Raw genomic sequence first — 17,640 nt, forward strand, 5'->3', positions numbered from 1 at the left:
CTTTTCCTTTCAACTTGGTAGTTTGTTGAAGGATTCTATTAGTGCTACAGTTCTGTGCTAAGTCTAGGCGAGTTACATTCCATTGGAGGACTGACTGCTATTAAGAGTAAAACCCCATGGGCTTGTTCTCTTCCCTGCTCCCATTCTGTGGATGCCTGAGCCTGTCCCGAAGAACTCACTCATCACCTGTCAAAACTGATCATATCATGGAAGAGCTTCCAAAAAGAGGAATTCCCACAGAATATTCTTCGTCTACACTTTTCAACTTTATCCTAACCTTTTAAGACAAAAGGTGGCTTCAGATTAAAGCCAGTTCTACAGATGCATAACCAGTATACTCAAGCTTTAGAATGTGTATGCTCAAATACTTTAAAGTGGGCCACTCCAGGGGGGAGGGGGGTTGGGAGAAGGGGGTAGGGATATGGACATTGGGGGTATGTGCTTTTGGGTAAATTGGAAGGGGAGATGAACCATGAGAGACTATGGACTCTGAAAAACAATCTGGGGGGTTTGAAGTGGCGGGGGGGTGGGAGGTTGGGGTACCTGGTGGTGGATATTATAGAGGGCACAGCTTGCATGGCGCACTGGGTGTGGTGAGAAAATAATGAATACTGTTTTTCTGAAAATAAATAAATTGAAAAAAAAAAAGTGGGCCACTCTGGTGGTAACCTTCCTTGGACTTCCCCATATGATGACCCTCTTTAAAGAGCTGGCCCAATATTTGCAAACTGATTCTTTTCAAATACTGTCTAAAATTTTCTTGTGATGTTTTCTCAAGATGGAGAAAATGGGCTTAATGAATTATGACTGTATTTGTAACAGTTAACTTATTAAGTGGGTCAGTGGAGAAAATGTATTTATATAAGGGAATTAATTTTAAATTTAAGGCAAAAGAGTAAAGATTTTAAATGATTTGTACATGGCAATAAGGTAACTGAAAACTTTCTGTCCAACTTTTTTAAAAATAGATAAACAAATGTATAGAAAGAAAAACATCCCCTTACATGATTTTTTAGCTCAAATTATAATGAGCAAGTAAGTGTTCTACTTAATAATTCTGGGCCTCCTTGATCATACCCTAGATTTATAAAGCATAGGCTTATCTTTAAAATGTAGACAGGCTGATGTTCAGATCCCCAAATTCAACTAGCCCTTAAAATACTGTGTAATGATTGTGTACCTTTTAAACTGTTATAGTAGGTCAATATCTGTATATTTAAAACCATTGACTTCAACAGTCCTGTTCAGCCACCAACTAGAAATACAAAGATAGGTCTGCATTTTAGAAAATTAAATCCAATATGGATTTCCAGTATTTGGACATAAGAGATTTTTAGGTGGTTACCAACACAGGCCACCCTAAACAGGAGATAGAAGAACTCCACATCCTTCTTATTCAAGAGGGTAGCACACAGTGGCCTCCCACGTGGGTGCTGAAGTGCAAATGGGCAGGTTACCCTGTGGCTACACCTGGGGTTGTGGGGTTGTCTTGCTTCTCTCCTTGCTCTCCCCTCAAAGTACTTCTCAAGCCAATTCAGGGAAATCAAACCTGCATCACCCCAGAGTCACCTCTACCCAGTAAAAAAATAATAATCATAATCATAATAAAATAAAATAAAGTACTAGATGGAGAGTGTGTCAAGAGGCAGTTCTCTCCCCAGACCCTGCCTGAAGAACACTGGATTTGCCCAAGAGAAGGGGCCATAAGGACAGTATGTCAAGATTGTCCCAGAGACTCTCAGAAAAGGATGCGGCACCAGGAAAAACTGACGCCGTGACTCTCTCACAGCTGCAGGGGCCTCCTCTGTGTCTTCCATAGGAGGCTACGCAGGTGAAATCGTGTTGCAGCAAAGTCTGTCGCATGAACATTCCAAAAGAATGAATCAGCACAGAGCTTCCAAGTGTAGTTTCCCTGAAGTGTAATTTAATTCTAACCAAATAAAAGATGCCTTCACTAACATGCTGGAGTACAGAGTGCAGCTATGGTTCTGTGATTTTTTCCCCCCCCTGGGTTTTGTCATGATACATTCCTGTTCCCGGCAATGAAAATTACATTATTTTGCCCCATTTCTAGCCCCACCGATCGGTGACATATCATCTTACTTGTATTTAAGACATTCTAATCACCAGCAAAGAGTTTCCAAACCCAAAAGCCAAAAAGATGCACCAAAGCTTCCTTCTCTCTTCTACGCCCTTCTCTTCTTCCTCCACCCCACTAAAGGCTTTGAATCTCAATAACAAGAGTGTCTGAAAGTGAATGGAAGAAAAGCAAGAGGCTTTAAATTATTTGCTCTCTTCCACTGGTTATGCTACCTTTGCAGAGGCAAAGGCCACTTTCCTTTTTCTTTCTTTTTTTTTTTTTTAGGCACTAAAATCATACCTATCAAGTAACGAAGCAGTAGCAGTAGCAGTCAGAGTCCTATAAGTCTATGGGACTGGTGGGGGTAGAGACTGCCAAAGATTATATTCAGTCATGTTCAGTCAAATAGAATTTTCATCATCTAGTCACTTTCCCTAAAAGAAATACTGGGTTCAATAAAGCACTCGAGAGAAATAATTTTCTAAGCACACGGGGCGATGCAGCGGCACGCCGTCAGAGCCCTGGACTCCCACGTTACCGTGTCTGCAAGCCCTACCTCTGCAGACATGAAAATCAATGTAACAGTTCCATGTACAAGGCGAGGCCTATGGCGCTGCTAATGTCCCCTTGCTGGACATACACCTTAAGTCTCAGAGCTCTCAGGAGGTTTGCTGTGGAATAAAATTAGATTCCAACATCTGCCACCATTAAGGAAAAAATTCCATTTCCATCTCCCACATGAAAACACTATAACCAATGAACAGTAACTGAACCTTGATACCGTAATGGTTATTACCCAAATCAACTATTTTTTTTAAACAGTAAAATTAGCAAATTCTGCTCTCATAATTATTTGAATGTTATCAGACTAAATGTTTGATAAAATTCCAATATGATTCACTTGGAAAAACTGCTGGTTATCTGAATACCCAGAATATAAAGTGTATTCATTTGCAGCTACTCACATTATGTTTAAAGCAGATCATCCTTTTAAAGTTTGCATTAGCCTGCTCTCCTACCCAAGCACAAAAAGTAGTCTACCTTCAGTCTTTACTTGCATATCTTATTCAGACATTTCTATTAGAGTTAAAAACAATCTCATTTCTATTACTCATCAAAGAGAAGACAGAATCCATGTAAAATGGTGGAATCCACAGAGTTGGTTTCTTTTACTGAAAATACTTGGTGCATTAGTCAGTACATAGCACGACTATGATGTGTCTGGTTTCATAACATTTTGGGACTGTTTGAAATTTTAAAAATGATTATGCTGCCTGCCACTCAGGGTACCTATACCTCAAGCTTTACCTTTTAGTCTAAAATGAAAAGTATTTGAGATAAATACATAGATAATAAAGAAGTCACTCTGTGGAGGGGTCTGAGCCTCTCACTGAGCACATCATAAGACGTTATCCATTTGTGTAGAGTGCTGTATGATTTAAAAGCTCTTCTGCATCTATTATAGCATATGATCTTCTCCCATGCTAAGAATCTTGGGCTCAAAAAGTTTAAATAATTTTCTCAATATTCTAACATCTACTCGGAGTTTTACTTGGAGTCCTCTACCAGGTATCTTCCCTCAGCCCAACCGGACATGAGAAAGTCTGGACCTAGGATCCTATGCTGATAAGAACCTGTATTCCATGAAAATGTCAATGAAAAAAGGAAAGCTCCTGCCATATCCTTGATCAGTTAGTCCAATACCCCTAATTCCTCTCTCCCAGAGCAGGGTATCACTTCAGTCCTGAAGCTCCTAGAACCCTGAGGAAATACTAAAAGAGAAAGAAGAATCAAGAAATTGGGGTTGGCTCTACTACTTATCAGTCTGATGAAGAAAACAGGGCTAGCTCCAAAGTTTACTCTGAGAATTAAATGTAGGTCATACATAACAAACAGTGGGGACTAGCACAAAGATGGCACTGGACAGTTAGCCAACTCGGAGGACTGGAAGCAAATGGAGTGAGACGGGCTGAGGTAAAAGTGACTCTAGCTCTCCCCTCTTCATACACGCTTCATTTTCAGGGACTTCTGCCTCATTCTGACAAGCTGTGGCACATACATCTCAGAAGTAAGTAACTCTTTTGGAAGTTAAAAATTTTGACCACAAACGGGTCAGATTTGAATATTTTGTTTATTAGTTCTTCTGTTTCCTTCACAAAAATCATGGCAGAACAGAAGTTAAATAGTGACTATTTTCCCTCGTTAAGTCTGACTTCTTCTCTCAGTGACATATATACTTTCTGGACCACTTATTTTTAAGTAATCATCAATTCTTCTACATATTTTCCTACCGAGGGTAGTGTTGACACCTAAACTGAACGACAAAGGGAAAAGCATAAAAACCCTCTGTCAGGGAGTTAGAGGATATTAGTAGTTAGGAATAACTACCCGAAAGAATGAAAGTTACCAGTATGCTTGACCCCACCGCCAACCACCGGCTCCTTGGATTCTCTCTTAATCAGTAATGAGGGGATTAGCTAACAGCTTTAGGGGTTCTGGGAAACACACCATCCTGGCAGAGACCTAGAAGCTGCCAGTCGACTGTCAAAACAGACTCATGGGAAGCTTTGGAGGACAGGGGTACAAACGGCAAGCATGTTTAAAAAATTCACCAGAACATCACTCACGTGACATTACCGGCCAATTGTTGCCACTGTCTAAACAGCTCCCAAATCAGTAACTCGGGCCAGGTGGGCAGATTTGGGGATATCATTTAAAAGAAAGAAAGAATGAAGGTAGCGACGGGATTGCTAACTGAAAGAAGCTATGCTATAGTCAGAAAGGAAATGGGGAGGCAGGAAATGTCACCGAATTAAGTGACAGAGGACAAGCAATTAAATGACAGTCACCAGAAAGTTTTCATATTTATTTTTGTTCATTTTAAGTCTGACCCTTATTATTGTAATAATACACATCTAGTTTCTCTGTTTATCTATTTTCAGGATTTGGAGAAAGTGTTTGGCTCCATAATAATACAGTCTGTTATTCTTGATAAATGTAATTGGACAGGTCAGAAAAGACGCAGGATCAGAAAGAAAGGCAAGATAATATATATTTGACGACGAGATCCTCATCATAATTAGACTAAAGAGTCAAAACAAGAATGTGCACGGTGGGTGGGTGAGGGGCAAAGTGAGAGCAGGACATTTCTCCTAATGCATAGTCTTGGCATGTAAATGAAGACATCTGAAGAAGCACACAGGTTTGAAGCGGCTCTAACATTCTATCATAATTAGAAACATTTCAAGAGCCCTGTAATTTCCAATCAAAATTACAGTAATTTCCGATATACAAGCCATGATTCATGACAGAATTTTACATTCCATGAGAGATTACGGTGGCCTGATGTATGACACGCTGAGTACAGCACTAACATAAACAATTCAGTTTAATGTTTAAACAGCACTTGATGTTTAGAATCTCACAATAAAAGAAACATATTATTGTAGAAATTATCACTTTGACAGTGATTGAAGGGTAGGCAGGCATGTGGCCTATAAAGCTATAATTTTTACAGTCCACAGCTTGAGTTTAATCATTTTTATATAACATTTCCAAGATATCCCTTAAGTATTTCATCTAGCATATAACTTCAATAAGAGCAACCTTTTCTAAAGCAAAACCCCTATCAAGGACCACTACTAACACTGATAAAGAAAAATTTTAGGAAGAGCTAAAAAAAAATAAAGTATGGTATAGTAAATGCTGCATATTGTAAACACTCTCAGAATTGTCTATTTTTATCAGAAGTTGATGGCAGCCGGGCTATTTTATAAAGGAGAGTTCATTAATGATCATTAATGATCGGGAAAATATATTTGTTTAAAATCGCAAGTTGTTAAAATCTCACCTCTAAATTTCCACCTTGATAATGTTTCCAAATATTGCTGTAAAGGGGAAGACAGTTTAGTACTCTTCCAGTCCTTTAAAAAGTATTCTTGGCTTTGAATGAGGGTTTATGAGCAATTATAAGTTTGCTCCGATAGACAACTCTGCTTTTGATGAGCATAAATTTTCAACATATAAAAATTTTTACTGATAAAGGACTGCCTTATCTCTCCTTTGTTATGTTCTCATCTTATTGGTAGGAACTTGCAACTTTTCTAATTCAATTCTATTCATTTATAATTCATCAGATTTGGACAGGTTTTCTAGTTGTAATTCAGTTTGTATGGCTTATATATGGTGTATCTATGAAAAAACTTAAGGTCATTAATGGGCAAAGATATGTGTGGTGGATGTGCTCATTTGTGTACCTAATAGTTGTGGATGCCTGAGTTGGAACAGAAGAAACTATTATGTTTGTAGTCTTTTAGGATGGAAATCAAGGTCATCTGAGCAATAATAAAACAATAGCGATTCAAGTTACTCGTCCCCGTACAATAGACCACATTGAGAAACTGCCTCTACGTTATGATACTCTTCTGAAAACAACTATTAACTGACCCTGAGATTTCCTGAGAAATCCCTGCTCTGGAGAATGGGTGTTGGAGGAAACAACAAAACCACGTATCTACTGCCTGAATCTGAACAACACTTTGTTTCATCACAAAGCTCTGTCGAGAATCCTGGAGACCGTTCCTCTAAGTGATGCAGGTTCATACTGAAAACAGACCCCCCTCTGAATGAAACTTGCACTGGCATCGCAGATCAACATTCTCAGTGCCTACCGAGGTTCTTACCTGGCTTTTGGTTGCAGCAACCTTTGCAAAGAGTGCTTGGGACACTTTGGCGCGCTTCATTTCCTGCTGAATCTCATCATAAATGGAAGCATTAATGTTCATGGTATTGTTCTCTTGTTTCCCATTCCTCTCAGTGGCAATAGTAGCTGTTTTCACCTACAAAACATTTTGAACATGACTGTCATTTTTCATTGGCCAAATTGTTTTGAAGCTTTTCAGGCTCGGCATCCAAACTGGACACTGTTGCTCCTTTTATGATCAAGGTGATCAACAGTGCAGTCATTCAACGTTAGTTATTACCCCGAGATCAGATTGCTTAAGTTAAGAAAGTCACATTGTCACAGGTGATCGCGTCTGTAATAAGACAGCCACTGCCAGCTGACAAACAGGAATTAGAATGCCATAAAGTAAGTTTTCTGGAAAACAGAATAGTTTCAAAGACTTGAAAACCCTAAACTAATTGTTTCCCAATTACTGTCCATTGCAATTCTAACAAAGGAAATTCACAATTAAAATCATAATGCCCAGTGTTGTATCTTCACTGGGTGCCCGGTGCCTAATAGACAATTGCATCACTAATAGCTATTACATCCTATGGCCTTTTTAATTTTAGACTCCTTTTTTTATGCCTGTTCCTCTTATGTTTCATTTAAAAAATCTTCCATAACAAAGCCATTTGCAGAGCTGCATATTTAAATCTTCTATCCATCCATGAAACAGGTAGAGCGCCTTGCTTAATTATCATAAAGGCTGGTTGCATTTTACACGTGCATGTCCAAGCTGTTCTGTATAATTATTTCATCTTTTCCTGGCACCCCTGTACATAACTATTTCCTTTTGACTCGTGGAACCAGACAATAAGAAAATGTTTCACAATATTTAACAGAATATTATTTCAAGTTACACAAATTATATAATCTGTGACTTTATAAATACATTCAAATGAATAATCTTGAGTAAAAAATTAGTACCAATGCCTTTGGTAATAATGCTAAGCAGGTGTCAGCAGTAAAAAGACACAAAATTTGGGAGTAAAAATAAAATCTCAACCTCAAAATTTATTGAAACTATTATTTATTTCTAAAACTCCAAATTTAATTTTTATTAAGCAGTTACGTGAACCAGTCTGGAAAATTTACGTATGAACTATGCAGTTGCTTTTTCACTAGGAAATTGGTGAAAATGTCAATGAAAAGTTACCCACAGATGCAGGACCCTGTTTCTTCCAGCCAGATAATTCACTGTGGACCACATCTCTTAGGATCCTTTCCAGAATCTGGGTTTCTGTTGCATCCTGGACAATTTCTCACATACACAATAAGCAACCGAAAATGAAGTCCATTTTGGAATAAATGAATGATTTTTTTTTTGTCACGAAATGATACACCCTGTTAGTCCCACTCTAAGTCTTTTGGGCTACTTCATTTTCCCCTTAATATTTGGTATCAAAAGACGGGCAGAAGTTATCCTAAACAATTTGATCCTCTGCACTTAACACACAGAATAGGAGTCTTAAAACATGCCTTGGGGTGCCTGGGTGGCTCAGTGGATTAAAGCCTCTGCCTTTGGCTCAGGTCATGATCCCAGGGTCCTGGGATCAAGCCCCATATCCAGCTCTCTGCTCATCAGGAAGCCTGCTTCCTCCTCCTCTCTCTCTCTCTCTCTCTGCCTCTCTGCCTACTTGTGATCTCTGTCAAAATAAATAAATAAAATCTTTTTAAAAAAATGCCTTCTAACTTCTAGCCAGTTAGCAAAATAACTCACCTCTTGCTTATCTGGGAGGCAGCTCATCTTTCCCCTCAATCCTACCCTTCTAAGCACTGAAACGATGATACTGTGAAATGGGTGCACCACAGGCCCAAGTGAGGAAACAGAGAGTAAGACAGGACAAGCGACCCACTGGTTGGCCCCCAGTTGCCACTGCTAAACTCTAAGCAGGAGACAGGGATGGCAAGTGTGTAGGGTCAATTTCCAGAGCCCCTCGTCTAGCTCTGTGAACCCAGAAAGCAAGGGCACTTACAGAGGTATATTAAGGATGGAGGCCACTAAGAACATCCTGGGGGCTCTGAAGCAACAATCTGCTAAATACCACCTGGGGAGCCAGAAGAGTTAATGCATTACCATAAACTGCCTACAAAGTTGCTTTGGTGAGATTTGCAACTTTGCTCTGGGGTGGTCTTGCTTTGAGGCAAAAGGATAGATTTGATCACCCCAGGGGGTCTCTTTTAATACCTATTTTTCTCACTGTTTAAATGAAAGAGAAAAGAAAAGCCATTTCAATCGCTTTGAAAATTGAATGTTATGGAAATGGGAGCATGAAGTCCAGGGCATAGGAAAAAAAGTTCCTTGGTAGCAGTCTGCTTAGCAGTCCTTAAGAGAGCGGACTTTGGAAACTTGTTGTTTTAGTATGTTTTTAAAATAATTTTCATTCTTTTGTAAAAACTATGTTTAAGAATTTACCTTTGAGGTGGGCTATAATCATTTGTTTCAACCCTGTGATTTGGTTTCTAAAAATTTCGTTAATTTTTTTAATAAAGCACTTAAAACTTAAACCAAAAAGCAAGAATTTTAAATCATTAAAAAAAAAAAAAAAAACTGTTTCCTAGGAGCCAATACAATCAAAAGTGGAAAAGACGTCCACATGAAACTTCTAAAAATTAAAAAAAGAGCGACAATTTTTTTAAAATATAAAGTAAGAAACTGTATTACTCATTTTAAAAATATTTAGAAAAGCTCTTTATCATCTTGTTGGCTCAGATATGTATCTTATCATAGATAAGCTATTAGAATTCTGGAATCACATTTTTTCCTAAACACAAGCTATTGCTTAAGGGGAACTGACTTGGACAGCTTTTCAAAAATATGAAAGCTGAATTTTTCCCCAGGTAAAAATGGAAACAAAAATCTTTTATACCTCACTCTACTAAGTACTATTTTAGCTTAGTACAAAAAAAATCTTCTTTAATCCTGGTTTAGCTTTTAATATTATATCACACATTAAAATTCATAAAGTAGTTCATTCCAGGCAAAACAAACTACTCTTCAGCTCTTCTCCGCAAATAGCACAGGAGGTAAAATAAATGCAGTTGCTTTCCGCATAGCTTTTATCAAGGTAGGGCGTACTACTCCATCATTACGGCGGCGCCGGGGAAGTAGTTAGGAATTGGAGCTTCTACTATTTACCCTTTAGCCTCCCACGTGAGGAGAGGGTGCAAGCACTAGGGTCGGATGGCTTTATATATCTCTAAAATTGTACGGCAGAGCACAGATTTTCCCTGAGAATCTTACTCTGTTTTTTTCTGGATTGCTGAATGCATCAAATCATACTAGAAAATGAACTCTAAATACTATATCCATGCTACATACTACATATGTACTACACAAAACGAACTCTACTGTGGTCCTGGCTGGTGAGCATACTACTCCTTGATGGAGGAGGAATTGTCTGCAAGTCCACAGCCCATGTGTGCATACACACACGCAATTAAAGTGTGATGTAGTTTTAATAATAATTATGATAACAACAAAGGCTGGCATTTATTACCTTTTTATCACGTGCTGGGCATCATGTTCTGATACGTTAGCTCTAACCTGCATGAAAGCCCTGAGTAAGTACTACTACTGCCCCATTTTAAAATTTGAGAAAACTCTCTGAAAACAAAGAATTTATTCATAAGGCAATGTGAGATCTAAACTGAAGTCTTGTCTAATACTAATGCTTATCTTAGAAACTACTGTTCTTTACTGAAGTTATGATGTTACACAGGATTTCTTTATTTGGAAAAATTCTAACTTTTTAAAGACATGCTGGATCTGCTTTTTGGTGGCCCTTTGCTAAATCTGGCTCGTTAATATCTAATTTTTAGCAAGTGGTTCTGTCACTCGTTTTAGAAATCCAACCTGAATTTATTTGGCAAGGTATGCAAACTATAAATGTTTTCTTGGTAATGTGATATAAGAAATGTGCTACTTAAAGGTATTCTTACTGGTAAAAGAAAATGGTCCCCATTTTCAAATTTTTGTACATTAAAACTGTTTGAATATCATGGTTCTATCTTTTTATACTTTTTTTCTGTTCTTTTTAGGAACAATATTAATTATTTTCCAAATATGGACCTTAAAAAGTCCTCTAGTATTTTAAAAGATGCCTGATGATGGGAAGCATTTCATGAGCACGTAAGATCTTAAAATCATGCTGGCCAAGTGATTCAAAACAAAACTTTTATCAAATGGTAAGTTCCTGCCCATAAGTGAACCTGTTTCATTACATTGTAGAAGACTTTGTTAGAAAGAGGTAGCAGGGTGCAGCTACGAGATGAATTATATATTGCTTATATGAACTTATTACATTTTCTAAAGGACTGTTATAAAATAGCCCATCTTCCTTTTGAAGAAACTAAAGAATTACATAAAGAGGTACAAAAATATAAAGAAAAATACATTATGTAATTCATGTAGAATTTATAACTTGATAATTATAGGCTTTCAAACAGTCCTTATGGAAACAGAAAGTGCTAACCTAACTCCAAAAGTCACACATATTAAAACACACAAATAAAATCAGAGTAAGAGCACAACTAAATAGAAATCATCAACTTAAAACTGATCTGTGGAAAAAACAAGTTCCAGAAAGTAACCACTAGTTATTATTAATCAAACTCCTCCTATAAACTCATCCGTAAAATTTGCTAAGCATAATAAGAAAAGAAGCCTTTAGGATCAGGGGGTTTTGGAGGGCTTGGGTTCCCACAACATTTTCATAGGAAGAAAAGTTTGGAAAGGGCTGTTTTCTCCACCATTTCAGAAATGCCCAACTGTCTGAAATCTTTGAGTGGATCATTTGTCAAACATTTAACATATTCTATCAGAAGAAGGTTCTCATGTGTATTCCTCTTCCTAATCTAAAAATAAAACTTCCCACCCTTTGTGACGAATAGAAGAAGTCCCCAAGTTTCATTTTCCCCTTTCTAAAGTGTTTGTGTTTCAAGGAGGTGGCTTGAGGTAGAAGAAAGAGCAAGAGACTTAATAGGCGGATGTGAAAACAAACTCAACCTTAAACTTATTTTTCTCCTCTTTCTCCAACCATAAGTTTGGTATGAGGATTCAACGAATTCATGGGCATGAAGGTGTTAGAGAACTGCGAACCATTATCAAGTGTAAGATATTCTTATTTCCTGAATTAGAACATGTACATTATGAAAACAGGCTTTCAGCAAACATGTCGGACCTGGAGCCTACTGCTGTAGACAGAGGACAAAACCCATGACACGGCTGTCCCTCTTGAAGCACATGGGACAGGTCTGCACCAGAGGTATCACTCCTAGGCAGGGGCTATAGTGATTTCTGATGTTTGGTCTGGATCTTCCCGGGGGAAAGATTCCTTGGAATAAAATGTGCAGCCTGACTAAGGGAAGTTTCTTCTTAAAGATCATTTAGAATCCAAGTTCCTCAACAGTGTAGGTCTTCAGCCTGATAAGACCGAGGGAGGACATCTCAGTCATCTTCAGTATAACCTCAACTCTACAGGGTAGGAGTTGGAAGAGAATCCAGCTCTCTTGGTCCTCAAAGTGGTCTGGATCTCCTGTGAGCCAAAAGGGACCTCTGCCTTTAAAAAGCAGTTTTCTTTAAGGGCAAATGGGTGGCTCAGTCGGTTAAGCATCGACTTTTGATCTCAGCTCAGGACTTGATCTCAGGGTCATGAGTTCAAGCCCCATGTTGGGGTGTGGAGTCTACTTAAAAATAAATAAATAAATAAAAATAATAAAAAGCTGTCCTTTATAAAGAAATCAGAGGTCACGTCCAACAAGTTAAAGACTTGTCTCAAAATATGTTTCAGATCTCTTCATTTAAGGGAAAAATAAATGCAATAATGGATTCCTCTTTGTCAAAATATAAAATTAAAAAAGACAAAATTCTTCCATCTGTTTCTGTATTTGTGGTTTTGTCCTTTTCCCCCTTCCATTTTGATCATGTGTCATATGCATATTAAAACCTTAAGTATAGTGTTCCCCTTTAAAAGCATTCAATTTCAACAGTTGCAAAACATTACTAATTTGGCTGCTAGAGAAACATTTGTTCCCATCTTAAGTACTCATTTTACATCGATAATATTTTTAATGCATTAAAGATTTCTTAAAATGTCATTCATAAAGTCACTGTTGGAGGGTAAAAGGTGAACAAACTGGTTGTGCGCTCTATTACAATAATATTAAGTAACGCAAAGGAATTCTCAGTAAGGCAAATTAAGATACTTGAAGAAGCGTATTATAGCAGTGAAATAAAATTGTACACACATCAGATAATCATTCTGGAATTTGGTTAGATGGCCAGTAATACTGCATTTCAGAAACTTTTCTCCTTTGAAAGAGTTTCACTAAGAATCTGTGGTATTTCCATACCTTACATGTTCATCATTGGCTAGATTTTCCAGCTAAGGGCTTGCTCTCAAGCCCTCTTGAGAACAAATACAGCAAAGAGTGGCTCAACCAGTTAATCAATAATGCAGGCCAAAATAAATTATATTTTCTATCCCAACTTATCAGCAGTCTTTACACACATATATAAGAGAGCTGCCCAAGTGTATCTTAATAGTATGTGAAAAGAAATAACCATTTAAAAATTACTGGAAACATGGCTAAAGAAAAAACTTGATGAGTAAGGACAGCAGAATCACATCTGGAAAAACAAAAGTACCACGATCATATAAAAAATTAGAAAACAAAAACTGTGTTAGGGAACTACTAAGTCAAATATTTAGATAGATTAAAAAAAAAAAAGAAGAAGGAACAGCTCAATGCTGAAGTTCATACTGATCTTAAGTAAGCAATTCTTTTGTTAGTATAGCAGATTAAGTGATAAGTAAAGTAACTCTTTGCCCAGAGGCCTTCTGTAGAAGCAAAGTTAACTAATGACGGTGTATTAACTCTAAACACCACATACTAAGTGTTAAACCAAGTCCAAAGTACAGTATTTTTTATTTAATCACTCTTAAAAAGTCATATACATACATATATAGTCATACATAGATATATATAGATATATTTCATCTATCTATGAAAAGTCATATATATATGTATATTCTCATTCTTTTTCTTAAGAAATAGTTTATGGAAGGCTTTATAGATCAAATTCAATCATTGTGTGTGTAGACCAGTGGATATGTATACATGCAGATAGATACCATTATTCTGTGCTAGAGACACATGACTTTCTTGCAGTCTGTGCCCTAAACATTAAGACCAAATTGATTTTCATTACATAAAATGGAGAAAACAGACTTCGGACGTTTCTACAAAAAGATTTATTTCATAACATTATAACATAGAGCTTTAAGAACCTCAACAAGTGACCGAATATTATGTCTATTCCTTATTGAAGTTATCTGTGGCAGTTTCATTTTTAGCGCTGTGTGTTTTTTCTATATTTCCATACATGGAAAGGCATTTTGTTTTGTTTTCTTTTAACTGCTGATGAAAAGAAATTAACATCAAGTTCCAATTTCAGGATAACATTATATTACAAGAATATTTTGAATTTGTGTTCCATATTCAATTTTTATCACGTTTAGCTGACCTCATTTTTAAGGGCTGTACATGCAATAAATTAAATGTGTAAGAAATATATTTGCCTATTGATTCGAAGTCTAAACCACTTTTATGTAGTAGCTTATACTGCAAATCAACTTGTTGAATCCTCATAAAAATTACAGGCAATCTTTAAAATCTGATTTAAGAAATAAAAATACAGATACACATACACAAAGTTACCTACATGATGAGTTCTGTCCTTTCTAAAAAGTGCGAAAATTTGGGAAATAGAAAATGTGCCCATTTCTGGGAATACGGGTGGAATTCCTTATCAGCCCCATTTAAAGCTGCCTTCAAGGATTGTATTAAACTTAATTATGAAAGATTACAAACGAGATGATGTGTAATTGGTACCAGCTGCACTTCGTATTGGAAAGCATAAATACAAATGGAATTATTTATTTATTTTTATTTGTTTACTATTCAAACGGCAGTTCCCAAACTCATAGAGATAAAACTGACTTTATTACTTTTCTTCCTATTGAGTTTAAAATATTTCTTCACTTAATAATAGTAGTAGAGACAAATATCCCATTTAAAGACTACTTTCACCCCCAAAGAACCCCCAAAAGGAAACAACACAAAGCAATTTTCTTTCTTCTAATTAGTAGCTTATTGTTTTTATATCAGAATCACTGATTTGGGACCAAATTCTCCTCAAGTCACTCTATGAATTATTATTTTTAGAAAAAGTGGTATCTATTCATCTCTTTTTCCAATTTATTGCTGAGATCCTTCATCAAACATTAAGAAAGAAGAAGAAGAAGAAGAGGAGGAGGAGGAACAGGAGGAGGAGGAGGAACAGGAGGAAGAAGAAGAAGAGGAAGAAGGCGGCCAAAGAGGACAGGAGACTTCACCTGGGGAGGGCGGCTGGGCGGTGTGCTTATCAGGGGGGCAGGACCCATAGCCGAGGCAGCATTCAAGCTCCTTTCCCTTTCATCCTGGTAAATCCGATCTCTTTCAGCTTCTGGTAACTGCAAGAAATTCTGCATAGCCCGAAGGTTTACCAGCAAAGACTGGGATGCAGTCTTGGGGTCCTCTTCCTTTCGGAGGATTTCTGAAAGCAAGCCCTGCAGAGAATGAAAGGTACAGGGTGAGCTAGCTCCTGAGCTCTGCCCTGCCAGCGGTGATCCTTCCCTCTTCTCCGCTCTGTTTAGAAAATGAACAGTCAAAAGCATTAATTCTGCGTAGAAATATGTTAGTTACAATTGAAGTGGTAGAGAGGAGAGCCTCAATTGTATTCTTAATTTTATTAAGCATCTGCTTTACATATAACACAAACTGAAACTGCCTAATTGGTCTCCTTCCTTTGAGTAGCTTAACTTGCCATGAAATCTTTCACAGAGAGTCGATCGAGGGAAGTTAAGAATAAATGAAATGCTCAAAATACAACAGCATTGAACGGTATAGTTCTCAGGCTGCCCAGACAAAGGCAGTGGAATGCAGAGAGCCCAATATGTAAAGATACAAAGCCACTTCTAGGAAAGGAAAACTTTCAAAGAAAATACCAGAAAATGAATTGTAACATATTAGAAAAAAGAATATTTCTAAAGCATGCTATGTTTTCATAAGCAATATTTTAAGTTATCCCTTAATTTTCAAATTAATGACAAGTGATTCCTTCTATTTAACATTTAAGGAAACTGTACAGACTACCATGAATAATTCTAAATACTATCATGCTATAACTATACCTCTGGGTAACAGGTTGAAATTTTGAACTTCAGAAATCGTTGATTAAATTCGAAATACATAACCCCATTTTTACATTGCAAAAATCCATAATGGCATGCCCAGGAAAAGTGGGGCACCTGGGTGGCTCAGTGGGTTAAAGCCTCGGTCTTCGGCTCAGGTCATGATCTCAGGGTCCTGGGATCGAGCCCCGCTTCGGGCTCTCTGCTCAGTGGGGAGCCTGCTTCCCTTCCTCTCTCTCTGCCTGCCTCTCTGCCTACTTGTGATCTCTGTCAAATAAATAAAATCTTAAAAAAAAAAAAGAATATTATCAAATTCTCCAGTTATTTTTTAAGGAATATAAGTCTTTATGAGTTATAGAAGAAATTTACAAACCACTAGTAAGCTCCTTTAAGGTGTTTCTCTCTCCCCAAATACTAGAGCATTAATTGTCAACTATTTTTTCAACTATTTTGGGAAGAAGCCTTTCAAAAAAAAATGGTTTCCTCATTTTTATTTAAGGAATCATATGAAATAAAGGATTACAAAAGTTTTCTGCCCATTTGATAGGAGCTGAGCACCCTTTACCTCTTTCATTTTGTGCATGAAGTAATGCCTGGAATACCGAGTCATATTTTTGCTTTCTACATTTAGCCAGAATATCAATTTATCACAAGATAGCTTCAAATAAAATGCTGTCAAGATCTCCATGTCATTTGTAAATTTCACTTACCAATAACTCTGCAGAAATGGTGAAAGGGAACATTTGGGGAAGGGGAGGCAAAGTGTCATATCAAAATGATTGAGACTTAGACGATAACAACATTTGATATTTTTCATGATTCCCTGGAAGTGCAAACCTAGTTTTGTTCCTAATTCCTCAGGGATAAGGTACTATATTACCTACATATAACACCTAGTCGCAGACAATATAAAAGCACTGTCCACTTTAAAAATGACTCAAAAGAACCTCCAATAGGCCGAGGGGCCTTACAAGTAAATTTTAGTCTCTCACTTGGTCCTGCATCCGAAACCTGAAGAGTGGACCTGAACTTTCAGTTTCCCCATTAAAAATGTGACTGAAGAATGAAGGGTGCATGTTCTTTCATTCATAAGACTGACAAGTAATGCTGCAACTGTGTTTATACAAGAATAAAACATCCAGTCAATTTAACTAAAATTCAGTCAAACAGGCAGTCAATCATCCAGCTATTTAATTTGCACAAGGCCAACTAATTAGATTGACTGTGTTTCTGATGTGTCACATTGAAACCGAAAAATACAGGTCTCAAAAAAACGCCTGAAAAGAGGTGTAAAAAAATAGTCCTTGCTCTCTACTTTTCCCCACCAAATGTCATATATTAGAAGATGTGCTTGGTAAAGCAATATATATGAACGACAAAGAAATCAACAGACAAAATATACAATATAGTTAAAAACAATGTTATCAATTCCTTGAGTAGAATAACCTAATATTCATTTCTGTCATCCCAGCACAATGCCTACCACATAAATGTTTGATAAATATTTACTATGTGGATTAATTATGAGTATTCAGACCACAAAAGGAAAAATTGTAAATGACTAATAGAAACTTAAGAACTAAGATATGCTACTCATG

The 17,640-nt window shown here is 37.1% G+C and overlaps 1 protein-coding gene across 7 annotated transcripts in view; it reads right to left on the reverse strand.

Annotated features, from left to right (window-relative positions):
- Positions 1-17,640, reverse strand: part of SATB1 (SATB homeobox 1) — a 101,109-nt gene that overhangs the window by 26,338 nt on the left and 57,131 nt on the right. For all 7 annotated transcript variants that reach the window (XM_044252524.1, XM_044252526.1, XM_044252527.1 and 4 more), the window contains 2 exons: positions 15,206-15,418; positions 6,763-6,918 (listed from right to left, as the gene is read on the reverse strand). In XM_044252524.1, the coding sequence (XP_044108459.1) occupies positions 6,763-6,918; positions 15,206-15,418 (369 nt within the window). The remainder of the gene's footprint in view (positions 1-6,762; positions 6,919-15,205; positions 15,419-17,640) is intronic.

This window comes from Neovison vison, chromosome 6 (assembly GCF_020171115.1).
Source record: "Neovison vison isolate M4711 chromosome 6, ASM_NN_V1, whole genome shotgun sequence".
Taxonomy (NCBI): domain Eukaryota; kingdom Metazoa; phylum Chordata; class Mammalia; order Carnivora; family Mustelidae; genus Neogale; species Neogale vison.